Below are 25,258 nucleotides of genomic sequence, written 5' to 3'. Positions count from 1 at the left end.
AAATGCATTGTTTGCGTTAACAAACAACACAACCTGAGGGATGTAATAGGGGACACCAGTGTAGCATACCCACAGATCATTTTGTCTAGCTCAAGAGCAATTCTAGTCTTAAAAATGTTGCACTGTGTCTACTAAGGGTGCCCAACAAAAACCTTAAATTTTAAAAATCAGTAAATTCGTGAGAACTTCAAATGGACCTGCAACAAGGTTGTTAAAATGTCAAGATCAATTATGTGCAGTAAAATCCTTCAAAGTAAATATCCAAAAATCCCATGGTTTTTAAAATAAAAACATTTTCCCACAAAATATATTTAATACTGATTAAAAATTATCTTTTTACTTCTTGGTTTTCTGCCTTTGATCTGCAAATACTAACATTCGATGTTCAGACACTTGATGGCATTTACCCTTGTTTTGCTGGATCGACTTACAGAAGTGCATTCCGGTTTCAGAACCCACACAAATGCAGAAGTCCCAATCCTGATGGCCCAAAAGTTCTATTTTAACTTCATCAGTCCACAGGACTTGTTTCCAAAATGCATCAGGCTTGTTTAGATGTTCCTTTGAACCTCCTTAATAGAACATTTGGCCGCAATGAGCAAAGGTATGTTTGGAGAAAAAAGGGTGCAGAATTTCATGAAAAGAACCCCTCTCCAACTGTTAAGCACGGGGGTGGATCGATCATGCTTTGGGCTTGTGTTGCAGCCAGTGGCACGGGGAACATTTCACTGGTAGAGGGAAGAATGAATTCAATTAAATACCAACAAATTGTGGAAGCAAACATCACACCATCTGTAAAAAAAAAAGCCAAAGATGAAACGAGGATGGCTTCTACAACAGGATAATGATCCTAACCACACCTCAAAATCAACAATGGACTACTACAAGAGACGCAAGCTGAAGGTTTTGCCATGGCCCTCACAGTCCCCTGACCTAAACATCATCAAGAATCTATGGATAAACCTCAAAAGAGCAGTGCATGCAAGACAGCCCAAGAATCCCACAGAACTAGAAGCCTTTTGCAAGGAAGAATGGGTGAAAATCCCCCAAACAAGAATTGAAAGATTCTAAGCTGGCTACAGAAAGCGTTTACAAGCTGTGATACTTGCCAAAGGCAGTGTTACTAAGTACTGCCATGCAGGTTGCCCAAACCTTTGCTTCAGGCCCTTTTCCTTTTTTATTATTTTGAAACTGTAAAAGATGGAAATATAAAAATTTTCCTGCTTAAAATATTAAAGAAATGTGTCATCTTTAACTTCACGCCTTTTGGAAATCAGGTCATCTTTTACTCGCTTAGCTATTCACAGTAACAGAAATTTTGACCAGGGTGTCCAAACTTTTGCATGCCACTGTATAAATTTTCAATGACACAACTGTTGTTGACAGAATTTCAGATAGTGACAAGGAGGCAGATGGATGAATGGTATCAGAACAACTGACTCGACGTCAGTAATAATGCATTCAGTAATAAAATATTGCACTCGACACCAATAATAAGTACATCGTTTTGGATACTGTTGAGGGGGACGACCTACCAGGGACAAGTTGCAGTGGTTGCGTCTCTGGCATCAAGATGGGACCCTCAACTCAGAAAGGAAGGAGGGAAAAGAGGAGAGCAGTAGTGATAGGGGATTCTATAGTTAGGGGGACAGATAAGAGGTTCTGTGGAAGAGATCGAGAATCCCGGATGGTCTGTTGCCTCCCTGATGCCAAGGTCCACGATATCTCGGATCGAGTTCTCGGTATTCTCAAGAGGGAGGGTGAGCAGTCCGATGTCGTGGTCCAATGACGTGGGTAGGAAGAGTGTGGAGGTCCTGAAAGGTGTGTTTAGGGAGTTGAGTGCCAAGTTAAAGGACAGGACTTCCAGGGTAGCAATTTCAGGATTGCTACCAGTGCCATGTGCAGGCGGGTTTAGAAATAGTAAGATAGCGCAGATCAACATGTGGCTGAAGGCATAGTGCAGGAGGGAGGGCTTCAGATTTATAGATAATTGGGCAGTTTTCTAGGGAAGGTGGGACCTGTTCCAGTGGGACAGTCTACATCTGAACTGGAGGGGGACAAATATTCTTGCGGGTAGGTTTGCTAGAGAGGCTCCGGTGGATTTAAACTAGACACGAGGGAGGAGGGGAACAAGAGTGTAGGAACAGATGTAGGGAAGAAGGAAGAAAAAGAAAATAGTAAAATTGTTCGCACATTTAGTGATAAACAGAGAGTAGGAGGTGAAAAATTTCTTAAATGCATTTATTTTAATGCGAGGAGCATTGTAAGAAAGGTGGATGAGCTTAAAGCATGGATTGATACCTGGAAGTATGATGTTGTAGCTATTAGTGAAACATGGTTACAGGAGGGGTGTGATTGGCAACTAAATACTCCTAGATTTAATTGCTTCAGGTGTGATAGAATCGGAGGGACAAGAAGGGGAGGGGCTGCATTGCTTGTCAGAGAAAATATTACAGCAGTGCTCTGGCAGGATAGATTAAAGGGCTCATCTAGGGAGGCTATTTGGGTGGAATTGAGGAATGGGAAAGGTGCAGTAACTTATGGGGGTGTATTATAGACCACCAAATGGGAAGCGAGAATTGGAGGAGCAAATTTGTAAGGAAATAGCAGATATTAGTAGTAGGCACAAGGTTGTGATTGTGGGAGATTTTAATTTTCCACACATAGACTGGGAAGACCATACTGTAAAAGGGCCAGATGGTTTGGAGTTTGTAAAATGTGTGCAAGGTAGTTTTTTGCAGCAATACATAGAGGTATCAACTAGAGAAGGGGCAGTGTCGGATCTCCTGTTAGGGAATGAGATAGGTCAGGTGATGGAGGTTAGTGTTGGGGAGCACTTCAGGTCCAGTGATCACAATGCTATTAGTTTCAATATAATTATGGAGAAGGACAGATCTGGACCCAGGGTTGAGATTTTTGATTGGAAGAAGATTGAGGAGATTCGAAAGGATTTAGAAGGAGTGGATTGGGAAAATTTGTTTTATGGGAAGGATGTAATAGAGAAATGCAGGTCATTTAAAGGTGAAATTTTGAGAGCACAGAATCCTTATGTTCCTGTTAGATTGAAAGGAAAGGTTAAAAGTTTGAGAGAGCCATAGTTTTCAAGGGACATTGGAAATGGTCGGAAAAGAGAGAGATCTACAATAAATATAGGCAGCTTGGAGTAAATGAGGTGCTCAAGGAATATAAAGAATGTAAAAAGAATCTTAAAGAAATGAGAAAAGCTAAAAGAAGATGTGAAGCTGCTTTGGCAAGTAAGGTGAAAATAAATCCAAAGGGTTTCTACAGTATATTAATAGCAAAAGGATAGTAAGGGATAAAATTGGTCCCTTAGAGAATCAGAGTGGACGGCTATGTGTGGAGCCAAAAGATATGGGAGAGATTCTTAACAATTTCTTTTCTTCGGTATTCACTAAAGAGAAGGATATTGAATTGTGTAAGATACGGGAAATGGGTAGGGAAGTTATGGAAACTACGATGATTAAAGTAGTAGTAGTACTGGAGCTTATAAGGAATATAAAAGTGGATAAGTCTCCGCATCCTGACAGGATATTCCCTAGGACATTGAGGGAAGTTAGTGTGGAAATAGCAGGGGCTCTGACAGAAATACTTCAAATGTCATTAGAAACGGGAATGGTGCTGGAGGATTGGCGTATTGCTCATGTTGCTCCATTGTTTAAAAAGGGTTCTAAGAGTAAACCTAGCAACTATCGGCCTGTGAGTTTGACATCAGTGGTGGGTAAATTGATGGAAAATATTCTTAGAGATGGTATATATAATTATCTGGATAGACAGGGTCTGATTAGGAACAGTCAACATGGATTTGTGTGTGGAAGGTCATGTTTGACAAATCTTATTGAATGTTTTGATGAGGTTACTAGGAAGGTTGACGAGGGTAAAGCGGTAGATGCTGTCTATATGGACTTCAGTAAGGCCTTTGACAAGGTCCCACACGGAAGGTTGGTCAGGAAGGTTCAATCGTTAGGTATTAATATTGAAGTAGTAAAATGGATTCAGTAGCAGCTGGATGGGAGACACCAGAGAGTGATGGTGGAAAACTGTTTGTCAGACTGGAGGCCGGTGACTAGTGGTGTGCCTCAGGGATCTGTACTGGGTCCAATGTTATTTGTCACATACATTAATGATCTGGATGATGGGGTGGTAAATTGGATGAGTAAGTATGCAAGATACTAAGATAGGTGGAGTTGTGGATCATGAAGTAGGTTTTCAAAGCTTGCAGAGAGATTTAGGCCGGTTAGAAGAGTGGGCTGAAAGATCGCAGATGGAGTTTAATGCTGGTAAATGTGAGGTGCTATATTTTGGTAGGTCTAATCAAAATAGGACATACATGGTAAATGGTAGGGCATTGAAGAATGCAGTAGAACAGAGGGATCTCGGAATAATGGTGCATAGTTCCCTGAAGGTGGAATCTCATGTGGATAGGAAAGAAGAAAGCTTTTGGTATGCTGGCCTTTAAAAATCAGAGAATTGAGTATAGGAGTTGGGATGTAATGCTGAAATTGTACAAGGCATCGATGAGGCCAAATTTGGAGTACTGTGCACAGTTCTGGTCACTGAATTATAGGAAAGATGCCAACAAGATAGAAAGAGTACAGAGAAGGTTTACTAGAATGTTACCTGGGTTTCATCACCTAAGTTACAGAGAAAGGTTGAACAAGTTGGGTCTTTATTCTTTGGAACGTAGAAGGTTGAGGGGGGACTTGATAAAGGTATTTAAAATTATGAGGGGGATAGATAAGAGTTGACATGGATAGGCTTTTTCCATTGGGGGGGAGATTCAAACAAGAGGACATGAGTTGAGAGTTAAAGGGCAAAAGTTTAGGGGTAACATGAGGGGAACTTCTTTACTCAGAGAGTGGTGGCTGTGTGGAACGAGCTTCCAGCAGAAGTGGTTGAGGCAGGTTCAATGTTGTCGTTTAAAGTTAAACTGGACAGCTATATGAACAGGAAAGGAATGGAGGGTTATGGGCTGAGTGCAGGTCGGTGGGACTAGATGAGAGTAAGAGTTCGGCACAGACTAGAAGGGCTGAGATGGTTTGTTTCCGTGCTGTAATTGTTATATGGTTATATGGTCAGTAAGACCGAGAAATTGATCATGAACCTCAGAAAGAGGAAATTGGGAGAACATGTAGCAGTTCTCATCAAGAGGTCAACAGTGGAAAGGCTAAGCAGTTTCAAGTTTCAAGTAAATATCTCTGAAGATCTATCCTGGGCGCAACATATTGATGCAATAACAAAGAAGACATACCAGTGACAACATTTCATTAGGAATTTGAGATGATTTGGTATGTCACCAAAAACACTTGCAAATTTGTAAAGACGTACCATGGACAGCATTCTGTCTGGTTGATTCACTTGTCTAGTAAGGATCAGAAAAAGCTGCAGAGGGTTGTAAACTCAGCCAGTTCTATTCTGGGCACTAGCTCCTCCACCATTGAGGACATTTTCAAAAGGTGATGCCTCAAGGCGGCAGCATCCATCATGAAGGACCCTCACCATCCAGGACATGCCCTCTTTTCACTACTATCATCAAGAAACAGGTACTAAAACCTAAAGACATACATTCAGTGTTTTAGGAACAGACACACCATAACCCTAAACCTTTGCTATCAGATTTCTGAATCATCCATGAACCCAAGAACACTACCTCACTTTTTGACTCCTGTTGCAATGCTTATTTACTTTTATTATGAATTTTAGTATTGCGCACTGTACTGCTGCCACAAAACAACAAATTTCTAGACATATGCCAATGACAAAAAGAACTTGGTTCTGATTCTGCTTTTCAAACATACAGTTTATCATCTATTGCCTTGCCCTCCTCCAAATGATAGATCAATACTTATACCACAAGACCACAAGATATAGCAGCAGAATTAGGCCATTTGGCCCATTGAGTCTGCTCCGCCATTTCATCATGGCTGATCCAATTTTTCTCTCAGCCCCAATCTCCTACCTTCTCCCTGTATCCCTTCATGCCCCAAACAATCAAGAATGTATCAACCTCTGCCTTAAATATAAAGACTTGGCCTTCAAAGCTGCTGGTTGCAAAGAATTCCACAGATCAGATTCACCACTCTCTGACTAAGGAAACTCCTCATCTCCATTCTGAAAGGACACCCCTCTATTCTGAGGCTGTCCCCTCTGGTCTTAGACTCTCCCACCATAGGAAACATTCTCTCCATATCCACCCTTTAACGATTCGATAGGTTTCAACTAGGTCACCCTCATTCTTCTGAATTCTAGTGAATACAAGCCCAGAGCCATCAAACGTTTTTCACATGGCAAGCCATTCAATCCAGGAATCATTTTTTATGAATCTCCTTTGAACCATCTCCAGTTTCAGCACAACCTTTCCAAGATAAGTGGCCCAAAACTGCTCACAATACTCCAAGTGAGGCCTCACCAATACTTTATAAAGTCTTAACATTACATCCTTGCTTTTATATTCAAATCCTCTTGAAATAAAGTTTAACATCGCATTGGCCTTCCTCACCACAGACTCAGCCTATAAATTATCCTTTAGGGAATCCTGCACAAGGACTCCCAAATCCCTTTTCCCCTCAGTTTTTTTGTATTTTCCCTCCATTTGGAAAATAGTCCACCCTTTCATTCGTCCTACCAAAGTGCATAACCATACACTTCCTGACACTATATTCCATCTGCCATTTCTTTGCCCACTCTCCTAATCTGTCCTTCTGTAGCCTCTCTGCTTCCTCAAAACTACCTGCCCCTCCAACTATCTTCACATCGTCTGCAAAATTTGCAACAAGGTCATTAATTCCATAATCCAAAATAATCAGACCCAACACAGACCCCTGACTAAAGCCTATTTTATCTTGTGCTTCTCGGTGTTCAGCACCATTTAAAAATAAAAGTGAAAACCTCCTTTTTAGAAAAAGGTAGCATCACAAAGATGGCACCAAGACTGGGAATATTCAGGTAATAAGATATTTCATTGCACTCCCCTATACAAAATATTTCACTGTACTCTCACCATGGAACCCATTCAAAGAAAACATCAAACAAAGAACACATCAAACAAAGAACAAATCATGCTAAGGCAAAAAAAACGAATGATAACGTCACGAACCTTTCAATTGGTCCCATTGTGTTTTGTTGTTTCATGGCTGTCTGTAGGAAGACAAATCTCAGGGTTGTATACTGTATACATACTTTGAATCTTTGGTATGTAACCCTTTGCCAATCCTTAGGGTTGGTGAGAGTACAATGAAATATTTTGTATAAGGGAGTGCAAAGAAATATCTTATTACCTGAATATTCCCAGTCTTGGTGCCATCTTTGTGATGCTATCTTTTTCTAAAAAAGAATTTTTCACTTTTTTTTAAAATGGTGCTGAATACGGAGAAGCACAAGATAGGATATGAAACATAGACAGTCTAGGAATGTTCTGTTTAGTTCAGTTCAGTTCAATTTAATGTTGTGTCCTTTGTTGACTGCCAGTAACCAAAAACACGTAATAACATAAGCTGCAGAGTCCACTAAGATTTAGTCTAATCCACAAACCATACTGATCAAACCTTACCCAAGACCCCTCCTACAGCAGTGAACAAGAGGTCAAGGGAGACAGGTGAAATGCAGGCAGACGGCACTGAACACCCACTCGACATCCACTCTCGTCCTCATCAATTTCGATCTCGCATGACGCTTTAATCAGCGAGTTGGCTGAGAACTGGTGCCGATTATGGGCTTGTGCTCGACAATTAAACACACTCTGTTCTCAACCTTGCTCTCAACCATGCCAAATTCTCTCAGAAACAGCAAAGCCACCAGATCACTCAGTCCGCCCAAAAATACATTGTCAGAATGTAAATTACAGGCTCTAATCGCACACAGATTAAAAGTATTTTTTAAAGGAGGAGAAGAAAAAGTAGTTTTGTGAACTCTCTGCAGGACGTCACCATTTGTCACTGGCCATCTTGCCCACACCCAGAAATGTCGACCTTTTCTCTTTCTACAGATGTTACTTGCTGAGTTTTCCCAGCACTTTCTGTTTAGGCTCACTAGTCCAGTGGCATATTGTCATGAAGCCTAAAAGTTGTGTCCTTAAAGGGACAAACCTCTGACATTACAAAGGACATAGCAATTGGTCAGTCACTGCACTACCATGATTTAAATAGGATGGTTCAGAATACATCCAGTACCCATGATCCAGCGGCAGCAGATTTATTTCACTTCAACCTACAACACCACAGCCTCACTCAATCATTACGAATCAATCATTCCATTCTATCATTGTTTATCATGATCAACAAGGGTTTTTGAAAATTAACAGCCAACCTGGTGAAGTGAAAAAAGGCATAAATACATGCATCACACCAATAATAGAAAAATTTCAAAATATACAAAAATTTCAGCAATAACACAATAAATTCTGAAGGACAAAGAACAAATAGTTGTTTAAATATATACTGTCATAAACTCAAGGGCCCAGTAAGAAAGATAATTCCTTTGGTAATGATTTCAATGTATCAGTGTAAAAAGCAAGACTGAAGCACTCACAACCACTTTATTATGAATCACCAATAAGATTAAGCATCTTAGCCCCCCCCCCCGCCCACTGCAAGATCCTAGCATTCAGCCACTTAGTGCCAAGCAAAGTTAAATGTATTGTAAACAATAAATGTTAAGGGTTCCGACCATCATTACCTTGAATTAGGTGCATCTCTAACAAAATCATGTCAAAGCTGTACCAGCTTAAATCATACATTCTGGACAATTATAGCTGGGACTAGAACCTCACTGTAGAAATTCCACAGGGTCATATTTTTGATTCAGTTACAGCTTCAACAATAATCTTGCCACTTTAGAAGTGGGAATATTTGTTGATTAAAATGACTTTTTATACTGATGACTTGTTGGAATTTAGAAGATTGAGGGGGGATCTGATTGAAACGTATAAAATCCTAAAGGGATTGGACAGGCTAGATGCAGGAAGATTGTTCCCGATGTTGGGGAAGTCCAGAACGAGGGGTCACAGTTTGAGGATAAAGGGGAAGCCTTTTAGGACCGAGATTAGGAAAAACTTCTTCACACAGAGAGTGGTGAATCTGTGGAATTCTCTGCCACAGGAAACAGTTGAGGCCAGTTCATTAGCTATATTTAAGAGGGAGTTAGATATGGCCCTTGTGGCTACGGGGGTCAGGGGGTATGGAGGGAAGGCTGTGGCGGGGTTCTGAGTTGGATGATCAGCTATGATCATAATAAATGGCGGTGCAGGCTCGAAGGGCCGAATGGCCTACTCCTGCACCTATTTTCTATGTTTCTATGTTTCTATGTAATATATGGAAACTAATCAGTCTTTAGCTGAAAGTGACCAACCAAGTTTAGCAGATGTTTGTTGTATGAATGAGGTATATGTTACGGGTACTTGGAATAGCTCCCGGTTTTAACTTCAGTAAGTTTATATCCAATAACCTTAATATTGATTTATAGACTTTTTCACTTTTTCAACTTCTGGTGTTTCAGACATGCTTTAACTCAATCACTTTGGGAGGATGGTAGCACAGGTTCTGAAGGGGAAAATGAATAATGTTGGAACAGACTACAAGAGAGAATGGTGGGGTCAGGGTTTTAGGGGATAGGATGGCGTTCACATAAATACACAATCCTGTCCTAATTCCAGCAGTGCAAATAATAATAGTGCACTTGTCTCAGTATGCAGCATGTACCTTTCTGGCTCCGGCCATTATCGCTCAATCCACTCAGGCCCTAAAGCAGAGACTTGGTTTTCTCGCCTCCACGTTGACACGGAACTTTAAGGCGGAGCAAGAGGAAAGGCCACACTGCGACTGCGCGAAATTGTCCGCTCTGCTGAGGAGGATCGACAGCTCAGCCTATCGGAGAGCAGCTCGACAGCGGCGCCGAGCGCTCCCGTGTGTCCGTGCCGCCCGCTTTCCCTTCCGCTCTGCTCAGTGCGAGGGGTTGCGGGGAATTATACTGTATAAGGGTATGTCTCATGTTCATCAAGAGCAGCTGCAGGACAGAGCACTCTATGATCTACGGGCTATACCCAGGGACATGGCACATTGGCACACTCCATGCTGCAGGAGTACGTTCTCAGGGCTCGGTAGGGAAAGGCCACAGCATTAAATTCCTTCCGCTCCTGAACAGTGAGATGCCCGGTTGGGAGAGGAAGCCCCTATATTATTGTAGCAGTGTACCACCCGGGGAGAGGCACTTGAGTGGCAATATAGCCTTTGATTTTAATGCAATCGAACACCTGTTGTAAGAATGAAAATACATTACACGGTTTCTTCCTGTAAATAATTGTTTATTGTAAATAAAATTTATGTTGATATAAAAACGTAAGAAATCGCCACTTGCACCGGCATTGCGGGTCCGAACATCTCCGATTCCTCAAAAAGCCGGTTCGAACCAGACATTCGTATCTCGTAGGACAGCGAAGCTTTCCGGCTCTTTGCTTTAGACCTAATATGCAGATACAATGTTTTTCTTCATTCTTTTATTCCTCGCGCTGCAATCAAATATGCCTAAGCAAACATGTGCAAAGATAACCAGAAAAAGCGTTGGGTCGATCCAGCAGGTCAAACAGTTCATGGGTTATCGGCAAATCAATAAATTTCCGTTTGACTATTTTAAAAAACACGATTTTATTATCTAAGTACCTTATTCATCTTTCTGCTTGAATTCAATCACTTTCCGCTCAAATAGTTTCAAACTATTAGAAACAAAGGCGGCACACATTTATTCCACTACAATCGTAACTCATTATTCTACATATTAAAATGTTACCAATGTCCGATTAACAAAGCGGCCACTGTTCTTAAAAAGAATTGACAAACGTCTTCAAAGTTCAACATCAAACTCAACCATTAACTCCTGATCGTGATACCAAACAGCATTATTAAGGAAAGAGACCTTACATGCGAGAAGATATGGGATGTTGTCATTAATTGTGGAGGACATGATTGGAAGGTGTGGTCATGAAAACCCAATAATAAGATGGCGAGAAAATACCTTTGCCCAAAGCGGCCATCTGGAACTAGTATAATAATGTTGGCAATCATTTAGACCTTTAAACATAATAACCTCCTAAGGTTCTTCGCAAAAGCTTTATCAACGGAATTAGACTAAGCTGAATGCCATGACATGTCTACAATTCATAAATACTGTATCATAAAGCGATACAGCAAAGATTCTTTCACCCAACTTGCCCATCCTGACTGAGGTAGACCCACTTGCCTGTGTTTGGCTCAATATCCCTTGAGCCGTTCCTATTCATGCACCTACCTAAACCCCTTAAAATTTTCATTCCTTCTGGCAGTCCATGCCCTATAACCAACAAAAAGCGTGAAAAGCTTGCCCCCTCAGGTTGACATTAAATCCTTCCCCTTTCACCTATGCCTCGAAAAACTGACCATCCACCTAATCTTTGCGACTCATGATGAAATAAGCCTCCATAAGATACCCCAGCGTCTTCTTCTCGGGGGTGGTGGAAATCTCAGCTTATCCAGGTTCTGTGTATAACTCATGGCCTCCAGTCCTGGCAACATCTTTGTGATGTTGCCAGGACTGGAGGCCATGTGTTATACACAGAATTTGTCTTTTCCTTTAATCAGTTACACTAAGTTTTGCAAATAATTCGCCTCTCTGGCATTACTGTTCACCTCATATATCTGCTTGCATGGGCATTAAATTCAAGATCAGTTTCTTTCATTAAATAATTGGAATATATAATGAATGTACTGTACTTCGGGTCGGCATAATCACGCAACAGTGAGTGTAACACATTACCAACCATGCAAGATAACGAGATTCAATTCCCGGCACTGTTCCTGCCATGACCACGTGGGTTTCCTCCGGGCGCTGCTGCTTCCTCCCACTTTCCAAAGACTGCTCCGGGTGAGTAAGCTGTGGGCGTGCTATGTTGATGCAAACGATGTATATTTCGATTTTTAGATGTACACGTGATAAAGTTAATCTTTAAAAAAAAGAGCTCGTCAGTCACCAAGATCTTCAATGGAATATTTTTTTAAAAATGTACACCGAGACAGTGTCCCGTAGGATTGGCTACATCTTGTCTTGTTCTTCCTCCTACCACTCCACAAATCAAAAATCCCCGCTGCACAGAGAACAATAGAAATCGAAGCCATTGCAGGAAGTTTTGTTACCCATACACTTCGGCCCATGAAATGTCTTTCCTGCTGGATTGCCTAAAAGTGTATTGTATTTATTACTTTTTACTTCTTAAATATCATTTAATATAATCACCAGGATGGCCAATTTTTAACTCCAGCTTGACGGTATACCAAATATATTAAGAAAAACATTATTAAGAATACAATTTTCAAGCTTTACTACTGAATTACATGATTTAAGAATTGAATGAGAATGTCGACCACGGTAGGAGCTAAGTATGAAGCTATTAACGGGATTTTTAAGGGAAATGTGAAGGAAGGAAAAGTATTTTTAAAAAGCATTGCTTTACAGTTAAGGTAACCATACTTTTTTTTTTCCTTTTGCTGTGGCACTTTCACATTTTCCAAGTTGTCCCCAGCTGTTTCATGTCTACTTTCGAAGTATTGTATTGCAACTTTCATAATTAATGCTTTTAACAAACCTTACAGATAATTACTTAAATTTATATAGTCAAAGTACTACTAAAATACTCCTTAGGAATATCATACAGAATTTTATGATGGAGTTTTCCAGGTAGGGAAAATCTAGTTTCAAAATAAATTTTATCAAAGTACATATATGTCACTAAATACAACCCTGAGGTTAATTTTCTTGTTGGCATATTCAATAAATCTGTAGAATAATAACCATAACAGAATCAATGAAAAACTGCCAACTGGGGTGTTCAACCACAGTGCAGAAGACAACAGTGTGCAAATACAAAAAGAAGAAATAATAATAATAAATAAATAAGCAATAAGTTTTGAGAACATGAGATGACCACTCCTTGAAAGTGAGTCCATTGTTTGTGGGAACATTTCAATAATGGGGCAAGTGAAGTTAACCCCCTGATGAATGAGGGGTAGTAACATTTCCTGAAGCTGGCAGTGTGAGTCCCAAAGCTCTTGTACATTCGTCATGATAGCAGCAGCGAGAAGAGAGCATGTCCTGGGTGGTGGGGATCCCTGATGATGGATGCTTCTTTCCTGTGACAGTGTTTCACGTAGATGTGCTCAATTGTTGGGAAGGCTTTACTTCTGATGAAGTGGGCCATATCCTCTAATTTTTGCAGAATTTTCTATTCAAGGCCATGAGTGTTTCCATACCAGACTGTGATGCAGCCAGTCAGTATACTCTCCACTACACATCTATAAAAGTTTGATGAAGTTCTTGATATCATGCCAAATCTCCACAAACTCCTAAGGAAATAGAAGCACCACCATACCTTCTTCAATATTGCACTGATGTGCTGGGCCCAGAAGAGGTCCTCTGAAATAATAATACCTTGGAATTTAAAGTTGCTACCCTCTCTACCTCTGATGAGGACTGGCTCATGGATGTCTGATTTCCTTCTCCTAAAGTCTAGAATCAGCTCCTTGGTCTTGCTGATGTTGAGTACAAGGTTGTTGCTTTGACACCACTCAGCCATATTTTCAAATTCCCTCACAACTGATTTGGCCTATAACAGTGGTGGTATCAGTAAACCAGGTAGGTTTTAAGGAATAATTTCCAGAATTTAGGGCTGAAACAGCTGGAAACAGGGCAACTAATGTGGCATAGATGAAGTTTGGAATCCTTAAAAGATCAGAATTGGAGAGTATAGAAAGTTATAGAGTTGAAAGGAGTCAAAACAGAAATGGAGGGCAGGTGGTGTTTGACGATCTTGTAGGTGGGTAATTTAGGAAGAGTTGCTCTCTCCATTCCGCCAAGCATCTGAAGGCTCCTAACAAACGGATTTGAGATTTTCAAGGCCATCTTCAATAATCCTTCTTTAATTTGAAAGGCCATCGGCCAAGAATTCCCATGAATCATTTGGGATGTTATGTTTAAGCCAAGAATGTCAGGCTTGGAACAAACACTGATGTTTGTTTCTTTATACAGCCAATGAATTAAAGACGTACCTTCCTTGAAGGTGTTTCCTGAGAATTGGTCCATATTTTCAAGGTTTTTTCACCTTTTTTTTTGATGAAGGACAGCATTCTGCTCTGGCAGAAAGTTGGTAGAGGTCCATTGTTCTGAAGATGTTTATCAAAAGATAAACATCTTGCAGGTTTTAGCGAATGTGGTTATAGTGATTTAGAGTTCAACAAATATGTGCATATCTAACTGATGTCTCCTCACTGCAGTCCCATGATTTGGTTTGAAATGACCTTGGCTCTGTAATGTAGGTAATGAAGGTTGCACTACTTTCATTTTGTCCTTTATATGAGCTCCACTCACAAAGGAAAATTGAAGATGTGGTATAACTGTGCGTTAAAAATATTGAGAAAACAAGCAAGAGCATTGACGCATTGCATGACACCAGTCTGCATTAGATTTGAGCCTATTGTGATGACATTTCCTTCACGATTGCAGTCAGCTTTCTCTCCTGTCTTAGTGTATAGCATGATGGTCTGAGATTCTCTGATGTGCCTCTTTTTCTCAGCAATGTAAGATAAAATGGTAAATTTAGGTCGTTCTCGGCCAAGTATTATTTTAAATTTCAACAGGGTAAAGTTTTAACAGACCTTGTTTCATAGTGGGTATATAGCCTTTATGACCTTTCAACATCCAAGTGTGACAGCAAGTAGCATCAGGCAGTTTGTTGGGGAATGGAGTCAAGACACTCATGTCAAAGTTGAGAGGAATTCTTAATGTCCTTACCAGCAAGTATTGATCTGCTCTGTCACAGGTAAGTTTATCTCCATTCTTAGCTGTCAGCCCTGGCACATTAAAGGCATGCAAGACCTTAATGGCACGAAGGAATCCATGTAAATTACTGAAAGGTTAGTTGGGTGATATCACTGAAAAGGCAGCTTCCTGATATGTTGTGTTGGGAAAACAATGTCAAGGTGGGTGTGTGTGTGTGGGGGGGGGGGGGGAAGACAGAGAGAGAGAGAGAGAGAGAGAGAGAGAGAGAGAGAGAGAGAGAGAGACAGAGACAGAGACAGAATCTATACATTTCCATAAATTAAAGCCCTAAACTGTAAATAAATATATAATTTTCATCAATGGCTACCAATTTTCCGCAAAGTTCATTTCTCATGGCTCACAATGACATTCTTCAATGGCTATCACATCCTCCTTCATATTCCCATGAAACTACCTCAATATATTTGTCAGTGTTCTCCACTGCCAACACAAAAAAAAATGAAACACAGTATAGTTTCATTGCTAGTACTTCGTCGTTACCTAGTCTGCCCTCATACACAGGCACTGATTTTGGGGGAGAAACAAAAGGTACTTTGTCATTTAACATCTGTTTTTTTTCCAAAAAATAGTAAAACAGAATGCTGGACGTTTGGAAATCTTTACAGAACAAGAAAGAATAAATGTTTTAACTAGCACTTTGCTTCATCTAATGAAAGGTCAAAGACAGTAAAACTTCAACTCTTTCTTTTTCCATTGAGTGCATAAGCTATTCTCCAGTATTTTGTTTCATTTCACATTTCCAACACGGTTTTATTTTGCTTTAATTTTCCCCCCATTCAGCTTGTCTTTCTGTATATACTATTGTGTGATGAAGAAGTGGAAGCACCATTTTGCAAACTAATAGTTTATTAACAAAACAAGAAGCAAGCTTACTTCTGATGACAGACCGGGAACAAATAACATGCCATACAGTGCATCCTTCAAAACAGTGCTTACGTTTATACTATAAAACATATTTGAAGGAATACTAAAGGAATGCTTTGAAGCAAAGTATTAATGCAATTGAATCAAGCTTTTTATATAACATCAGTTTTATTTTGAGAGTGAGGAAAAAACCTTTTGTTTAATGAACACAATATTGCACAATGGAATATGCTTGAACAGAGAAGGCCTTGTGCACGAGGCATGCTACACAAATCTAAGGGATTGATGGCAGGGTAGAAAATGCCTGTCAGCTTCATTAGTACAGCTTCATTAGTAGGGTGAAAGCAGGGGAGAGGTTAACTGGCATGGTGAACTAGTAGAAGAACTGGACTCAGTAGTGGCAAGAATTTTTTTTTGCTCATGTTAATACATGTTCGAAAACTTTTTTTTTGCATCACTAACCAAAAACAAGACCAATTGTGATTCTTGATTCTTTCATGGGTACATTCACCAGTTTTGATTTAAATTCAAATGCAGAAACTGCTATGGTACAATCAAAACCAAATCTTAGACATGTTAAAGGGTACTGATATAAGTATACAGTTTAATGCTGCAATGCCTCCTCCTAAAGAACCTGATAAAATATTTACATTATAATTTTTGAATACACCAATATATACAAAGAACAACCTTTGAAAGGCTAATCTTTGTTATGAAACCAAAACTTTAAATGTACAATCAAAATTGATTATGAATTTAAATAAGATTAAGCAGCACGGTAAAATAATGAATGAGTAGCTGGACTTAATTCTAATAATAGATAATTTCTTTCCAAAAGAGTTGTATTAGCCATTTCAGGATATCAAATTAAGATAGGATTCCCTTCAAAACTATCCAAATCAGTTTTCAACTCTTTGTAATGAACAAGTTTCTGATGTACTTATGGCTTAGGTCCATAATCTTCAACCAGCTGCTGAAAATGAAACCTGGGCAATATCTTCTCTGGGTTTAAAAGAAATGGCGGGATACTTTGTGTAAAAAAAACAGTAGATCAGGAATACTGAGAATAGCAGTACAAGTGTCAATTTAATTTATGCTAAATTACGTGTATGAATTTGCTATGTCTTCGCTATTGAAACCAAGGATTTAAAATCTAAGTTGCATTTCAGCATCACACACATTGGAACAATTTTTTGAAATATGTCCTTCATTTGCAAATATCATACACCTCCACATCTCCATGCCATTTAGAGACAAATGGACCCAAACTACTTTAAAATGATCCTGTATTATGAATTCAGGTATGGATGCATGAATATAAATTTGGCAATTTTTAAATAAGTCCACCTTGTTGCCAAGATTTTTACTTGAGGGAAATATTTTTTTTTAAATCAACTTGGAAATGAATGAAATATTTAAAAAAATAATCTGAAACTTTAAATGTAGTTTAAGAGCAAGTTAGGAAACTGATGGGACCAGTCCAGTTAATGAAAATAACACAACCTAATGTATTCTAACCAATATTTCTATTACGTATTACACAAACCACAGTTACAATATCCAACCAGGTAATGTCAGAATAAACATATATACACCAATAAAATTTTGATACCAACAACCTTGGGTACCTAAAAGCTATAAAGATTTGAAAAGTTTCCAAAAAATCCTGGCTGCAGCTTAGCATGTTGACCATAGAATTACTACTGATTCATTTCTACCCCACCCATCTCCATTGATAACTAAACCAATAAACAATAAGTGCAACTTTGCAAAGAATCCATTTTTCCCCCATATGCAAAAATAGTCTGAGGATTTAATTATGTTCACAGCAATAGTTTCATTTATGGATGTAGGGCAGCAATTGAGATTAAGAAAACAATGTTGAAAGAGAAAGAATTTCTTTAGATACTGGAAGAAAACATACAATTTAAACAGGGAACAGATGCTAGGAAATGTACCTCGGGACAGTTCTTTAAGGACATGAAAAATGTATGGATTTGTTAAATGTAAGCATTGCCTGACAAACCTAGATGAGTTTTGTTTGAGAACATTAATAACCCAAAAGCCAAGTGTCTGAACTTTTTATGGAATTCTAAAATGGAAATAATAAAATTGACGTAATAAAAGAATTATGAATAATTACTGTACCTAACATCAGTTGAGATTTGTTGATTAGAAATAAAAGCCTGAAGATATGTGTACATTCTTAAATTATGAAGTGAACTTCAGTATCTTTCATGAATCTGTAAATGGGTCTACAGATATTAATATGTTACTAAAATTGAGGAACATGTCTACATTTGCTAATGATAGAAATCAAGATAGAGCAGTTTAAAAAAAAGCAAACAAGTTGTAAAGGAACATTAACAAATTGAGTGCAAAAACTGCAACTAATACAAGTTAATATTTTTATGATTTGCAGATGAGTTTAATTGTTTTTAAACTGAAAGAAAACAAAGTGCTGTGGAACAGTGGATTTTTGGGATTCAAATACAGAAATCACCAAAATGTAAGGGAGATCCATAATAGATCATTGGAAAAGGCTAGCAGAACACCAGCTTTGTTTCAAAAAGGGATAGATACAAGTGATTGGAAGTGGCATGAAAGATCTAGGTGGAACAAGTTCAGCATCACATTCATTTCTGGTTATTGCAGATATATTGGTCATGGGCAAAGAACTTGGGCCAAGGCTTCCATTCTTTTAAGTAGAGAAGGTTAAGTGATTTAATAGAGATATTTAAAACAAATTTAAAAACTGGTTAGGGTATAGTGAAACATATTCTGTAGTGGGCATGTCCTGAACAGATGGGCACAGCTGCTTATCAGAAATAATTCTATGGAGGCCCTGTCAAATAGTTATTCACACAAAAGGAATTAGAAATCTGAAACTTTTTTCACGAATGGCCACTGAGGTTTCAGTAAGATAATCAAGGTTAGTTTTGTTTTTTGCAGTAAGACAATGGGCCAAATTTAATTTTTCTCGAAGTACGAAAATAATAGATTCAAGATGCAATAAGTGGTGTAACACAGGATTCAGAGCTGGACACACATACAACTTTTAGAATTGACTTAGATGAGAACACTTCGGATACAGTTTCTAAATATGATGACACAAAGAAATATAAATGAAAAAAATAAGAGTACAACAGAAGACCATGAAAGTGATATGTAAATAGGTTATTAGAAGGGCAAATGGAGTATATTGTAGGAAAATATGAAATTGACCATTTTTTAAAAATATGACCCAAATGGAGATTTCAGAGGCAAGATACAGAAGTGTCAGAGCAAAAGCTAATATTTATTGCTAGGAGTACACCTCACTCACATAGGCATTAGTGGGACCAAATCTAGAGTAATGTACAGTATTGATCTCCTTACTTAAAAATGTAAACATGTTGTGAACAAGTCAATGCAGTGGAAGCAGTTCAGAAAAGACTTAACTGGCTCATACCTGAAAGGGATGGGTTGCATTATAAGGAAAAGCTGGACAAACACACTTTTTATCCACCTTGCTTTAGAAGGATGAGAGGCAACTTGATGGAAGAATCTAGAACACAGGTGTGGGGGGGGGTCACTATTTAAAATTAAGGGAGGGGGTGATGTCTCCCATTTAAAACAAAGCAATTTTTTTTACCCTAAGGTTGAGGTTTTGGAACTCTTTCCCCAAAAAGCAATAGAAGCAGAGATTTTGAGCCTTTTTAAGAGAGGTAGATAGGTTCTTGAAAAGCAAAAGGAGAAAGGTAACAGTGGGGGCTAGGTAGGTGGGAGTTAGTAACCCATCATCTTATGAAATTATAGCATAAGCTTGAGGGGCCAATGGCCTACTCCACCTCCCAATTTGTATGTTCCTATCCAAATCTGCAACTGAAATAGGTAAACCAAAAGCAGAATAATTTACTTTTCTGTATGCTTAATGTGACAAAATGAACTTACAATTTACAAACCCATTAAAAATTCAATTTTGGAGGCCAAGAATGACAAATGAATATGAAATAAACTAGCAAACCTGTGATGGAAAAATGCATTGTTATGTGTAACCAATTATTAATTTCAAAACAGGAGTAAAATATGCATACATATAGCAGGTTTTACTAAAATCAGTTGATTTTTCGATCTATGGCAATAATATACCCCATCTGATATTTCTATTTGCAGGCACTAAGCTTTATAAAGTGATCTTTCACATCTTCCTCCTCAGTCAATAAGTTCCACATAAGTCACCACAGGACTTTTGAATTATTAATCCTTGGCTGAAATACAAATGAAATTTGTGAGTGAAGGAAGAACCGCACCTCACAAATTCCGTCCAACAGATAATGAGCTCCAGTTTAGTGAATCTTGTCTCAAAGGAAAGCAAATGTGTTACTACCAGTCAAGACTCCTTCAAATTCAGGTCTTTTTATCACTGATCAGCAACCAAATCATATCTAAACTACATGCACTTACTATTGTTCTCATTTCCTTTGCTTCTTAATTGTGACAACCATAAGACCATCAGAATATTATGATATTTAACTGAGATTCTGGTGAATGTGGCTTTGTATGCATCATTGCATTAACAGGTTTCTCAAGAAGACTTTTATACACAGACCACAATATAAACAGACTTCTAATTTATTAAATTAGAAAGATAAAGTAACTGAAATTTATGTCCTGAAAACAAAGCTACTCTATCATGCAACAAATTGTGAATAATTTTCATAACAAGATACAGCTTAATAAGACTTTTTCTTTTTTTTTTTTTTAACAGATTTAAGAACCCATTCCTTCAATGACGTTTTCTTATAAATAGGCTGATATTACCTATATATTGTGTAGAAATGTCTGTGTGATGGGTTTCTCGATGTAGGTTTCAAAACTATACACGGTGCATATGAACTTGTAATACTGCATTTCTGATCACTGAAACTACTTTGTAAAACTTCAGTGGATACTATAGTTTTGAAATTATGTTGTCAAACCATATATCTGCCTAAACATAGCTGTAATGCAAAGTGTTAATTTAGCCCCAAATTACCACATTTTCCTATACAAAGATAGTTGCTGCAAATGCATGATGGTAAAATAATGGGTAAAGAATACAGTACTTTGCTGATGCAGAGTAATGGAGGATAAAACGCTAATGTTCAAACTGAAGCAATTCTTTTCATGAAGCCCTCAGTGTGCTCTTCATTCACAAATAGATGCTTGTGGTGTCAATATTCTTCTGGTTCCTGAGGCAGTTCTTCAGCCTGTACCTGGCCGTCATCTGGCCCTGCAATTCCCTCCTGCAGTTCAAAAATAAATATACATATCTATCACTGAATACAGCAGTTAAATTTTACCCCCAAGTAAGTAGTAAAATTCTACATACATCAGTGGCATATAGGACATCCATGAGTTGCTGAACAAGGTCAATATTCTCCTGTCCATGTTCTTGGCATATGAGTTCAATTTCTCTCAGTTTCCCAAAGTAGAAGTCCCTCTCCTTTTCAACTCCTTCAAGTGCGAGTTTTAATGAACTCACCTGTTCACAGTTGAAAAAATAAATCAATTGAAGCAACATTGATCAAAACAAAAACAGAAGCACAATTTTTTTTGACTTGCAGAAACTTTTTTGATCAAAATTTTGGAATTTCAATGCTAGAATGTATTCAGAAGAGCAAAAACTTCTTTTTCTCCTCTGAATACATTCTGATAATCTGATTAAAGGAAGTTGCATTCTGTTAATTACCTACAGAATACACGGAAAAAAGTGAAACGTCTCGTCATCACAAAAGTTTCAACACAGCAGCTAGTCAATTAAATTCATACTGGATCTAGTTTAAGAGCAATCTAACTAGTTTCAGTTCACTTCATTTTTCTCCATAGACATTTGAAATACAAAAGCAACACAATGTATTTTGGCCTTGAAAACACCAGGATCAGCTGGTTACACATTGTAGTGCATCACAATCCACTCCAAGCTCACCATACTTCCAATTTAACCCAGATTTTTTTAAATTTAGAGATGCAGCATGGCAATAGGACCTTCTGGCTGAACAAACCCATGCCACCAAATTAAACCCATATGACCAGTTAACCTACTAACCCATACATCTTTGGAATGTGGGAGAAATTCAGAGCACCCAGAGGAAACTCACGCATTCACGGAAGGAACACACACACTCCTTGCAGACAGCAGTGAAATTGAATCCAAGTAGCTGGCACTGAAATAGCATTAAGCTAGCTGCTATGGAAGTACTGGGGAAGAACATTATGATAGAGTTAACATTATGGTACACAACAAGACATTGTTATATTTTATTTTCTAATGAGAAAGTGTTCTGCATGACAGTATTTTGGATACTGTGAATCACCTCAGAATTGCACAGTATAAATCATCTTCAGTCGTGCTTCTACACTGTCACTGTGATTATGAATTGAAAATAAAAAATAAAAAATTGATCACAAATTTTGAAAGATTACCCAGTACAGAGGTGTGACTGACATCTATCTGGTCAATTATGCTACACTTTATGCATGCAGACCTGAGATTAAGGCCAAGCCTCAAATAAATGGATGCAACGCTGATATTCCCAATCACTCTCCAGCTAAATTTAGATCGCCACCAATGGGAGCTAAAGAATAACAATAATGTAACTGGATATCTTAAACTACTGTGGGTTAGGAAACAACCTCCTGACATCTGTCCAGATCAATTGAATGTTATTATGACCATCTCAACATGGATTTGAGTGTAATTAGATGATCAGTGACCCAGCTAAGATACCAAGGTTTTCCTCCATAAATGTCTGGAATGTGAAAAAAAAATTCAGACACTGGTATGCCTTCCAGCTGTTAAACATAAAACAGCAACTCAGTGGGCTCGTCCTTTTTTGGATAATACCTAAATCAAAGGTTCCCAACCTTTTTTATGCCATGGACCAATATCATTAAGCAAGGGGTCCGTGGACCACAGAATGGGAACCCCTGATCTAAATTATGTCCCGATCTTTCCTTTTCAAATAAAAATCAACAAAGCCAATTTGAAGGGAAAGAATTTAGCGAAAGTTCTCAACATTTTATTCAAGTTTATTGATAAATGTGTTGTTTGAAAGTCCTATGTCAATACTAATAAGGAACAAAATACAAATGAGTCAAATATAACTTTAACTTGCTTATAGCTTATATTAAGATTTCATCATGCGAGCGAATACCTATTTTATTTCAATTATAAATAATATGGGAAATACAGCAATACATTAGTCTATCTTACCTCTTTACAGGTATTACAAAATACTTTCAAAGATCCAAATTGGATCTAGTGATAAAAATTAATGCTGTTAAACTTAAAGAAATAGGTAATGAATAATTTAAGATATCGATCTTTATTTTTTAGTACATTTATCAATGTGACATGGTATTGAATGTCCCAATTTAAGCATCAACTATAGTATGTGCACAAAGAATTGTGCCATAATCTGATTTCTATTATAAATAAAAACAATTCTGCTTCTGAATAAAGAAGGATCGTGGTGGGGTGTCAGCAAATGATGAAAGTGATGTTCAATCCCAAACTTGCTCATGTGGTGACAAACTTAATGATCCATCAATAGCAGGGGCAAAGTCCCCAGTGATTAAAAAAAAGGTTGCCTGAAAATAATCCAGGAGATAGAGGGGTAAAAGTAGATATATTTGATGATTATACTTAGTGATATGTTCATCTGGATTTCACTTCAACTGCACCTCTGATTATGTTTATCATTTGTGAATATATTTTAATTACTGGAAAATTTAGACTCACTACCACGTACCTGCTCATTCAATTGTGCAATATGTGATTCTGCATCACTAACACTTTTTGTTCCTGGTGCCTTTCTAGCTTGAGCTGAAGTTGGCCTAGTTGGTGTTGACACTGATTTAGGAGATGGAGTGCTTTTTGGAGCAGCAGCACCTATCATTAGGGCAGAAAGTGAACCACATGAACAACTTGAATTACTGTAAATTCTGATACATATCACACTTTCATGCAGGGTTGTATGATCAATAAAATCTGCATTACAAAACAACTATTTCAATGCTTTACTGACTTGACAGTAAACTTAAATTTTTTTGAGCAGAGTTCCTTAATTTTACGATTTGTACAATCAAGATCATCTGGGATAATCCTTGCAGGTTTTAATATCCCATGAATGATCATTCCCCAATCCCCACATTACTCCCTGGGTAACAAATTTAAAGTTAAAACCTTGCATGGAAGGTGTTCCAATACCACCTAGTCACGTGAGAAGGCATTCAAAGTTTACAGTTACAATAATGGAAAATATTTAATAGAATTTAGTGGGAAATGTTCAATAGAATTTAGCTATAATAATAAATACAAAAAATTAGTGTTTCTGAATCAACATTATTCCTTCAATGAAGTACTAGTTAAAATGTTTGTAGTCAGTGTGGGTAGGGGGTGGTGAAAGGGATAATTTCCAACACAACTCTTTGTGTCCAAGAACTAAATTAATCAAATTTTCTCAATTGTCAAAGACTCAGCTTGGGGAAAAATAATTTTCATGACCTGCCCAGAGTGTTTAATTAAGTATTAATTTCATATGAGCAGACGACATTTAATGGTAAATGGAATTTAATAAATGCACTTCCCTTGAAGTCATATTTTAATAGACAATGTGGGATCAGTAAATTCTTAGGCTACATATTCCTTTCAAATAATTCCACACTATAAAACCTTTCATTCAAATCATACTGACATAGATCACAAATCTATACAACTTTTTAAAGTATCATGTAAAATTGACATTGTTAAAAACTATGGGGAAGCAAACTGAGGCCAACGATTAAAAGAGAAAGGGAAGATGCGATAAAGAAATCAAACATTCAATTGATTTAAGGGCAAGTAAAAAAAAGTTAGAAATTTATCATTCCTATTCTACAATAAAATGCATAAAAGTAACTCTCAGAAAACAAGATTTAGCACAATTCTATCAAACTGTAAATTGTTTTTTTTATTAAAAGAGTATGAGTGCTGATCCATATCCTATCAACAAATGAACTAATTTGAATCTGGAAAACAATTTTTGCCACAATATTCCTCTTGTTTATTTTTGAAGTCCATTTCAATTACCAATTTTCTGCATTCAAAACTCATAACCCTCATGAAATACACCTCAAGATTTGCAGGCAATATTGTAAGACAATAAGCAAATTGAGAATCATGCTTCTTGCCATTCTAGTTAAAGAAATACTATAAGATTTTGTCATGCACTAATTATTCACATCAACTTATCACAAATATTGATCTTTCACATTCAAAGAATTTCTTATATCAGCAGTATGGGATATTCTATAGCTAATTTCAACATTGAAAAATTGTTATAGTCTTGATGCAATGCCACCAAGAATCTAACAAGCATACCAGTAAAGCTAATTAATGGCAAGTCAATGAATATTCTAATGTCAGTTGATCCAAAGTATTAATTGTTTTACTTCTAAACTGATAAAAGGATTGGAAAAAAAGAACAAAACAAAAAAACAAAAGCACTGAACAGTC

General features: G+C 37.8%; 2 protein-coding genes across 8 annotated transcripts in view; both read right to left on the bottom strand.

Annotated features, from left to right (window-relative positions):
* Positions 1-9,815, bottom strand: part of spidr (scaffold protein involved in DNA repair) — a 282,041-nt gene extending 272,226 nt beyond the window's left edge. For all 3 annotated transcript variants that reach the window (XM_063063232.1, XM_063063243.1, XM_063063237.1), the window contains exon 1: positions 9,714-9,815. In XM_063063232.1, coding sequence (XP_062919302.1) covers positions 9,714-9,731 — 18 coding nt within the window. In that variant the 5' untranslated portion in view covers positions 9,732-9,815. The remainder of the gene's footprint in view (positions 1-9,713) is intronic.
* Positions 9,816-15,724: 5,909 nt separating this feature from the next.
* Positions 15,725-25,258, bottom strand: part of mapre2 (microtubule-associated protein, RP/EB family, member 2) — a 72,729-nt gene continuing 63,195 nt past the window's right edge. For all 5 annotated transcript variants that reach the window (XM_063063212.1, XM_063063203.1, XM_063063196.1 and 2 more), the window contains exons 5-7: positions 23,514-23,653; positions 21,092-21,244; positions 15,725-21,005 (exon numbers count right to left, since the gene is read on the bottom strand). In XM_063063212.1, the coding sequence (XP_062919282.1) occupies positions 20,934-21,005; positions 21,092-21,244; positions 23,514-23,653 (365 nt within the window). In that variant the 3' untranslated portion in view covers positions 15,725-20,933. The remainder of the gene's footprint in view (positions 21,006-21,091; positions 21,245-23,513; positions 23,654-25,258) is intronic.

Source organism: Mobula hypostoma, chromosome 1 (assembly GCF_963921235.1).
Source record: "Mobula hypostoma chromosome 1, sMobHyp1.1, whole genome shotgun sequence".
In the NCBI taxonomy this organism is placed as follows: domain Eukaryota; kingdom Metazoa; phylum Chordata; class Chondrichthyes; order Myliobatiformes; family Myliobatidae; genus Mobula; species Mobula hypostoma.
The sequence above is the reverse complement of the archived record's forward strand: the minus strand, read 5'-3'. Positions and strand labels throughout refer to the sequence as shown.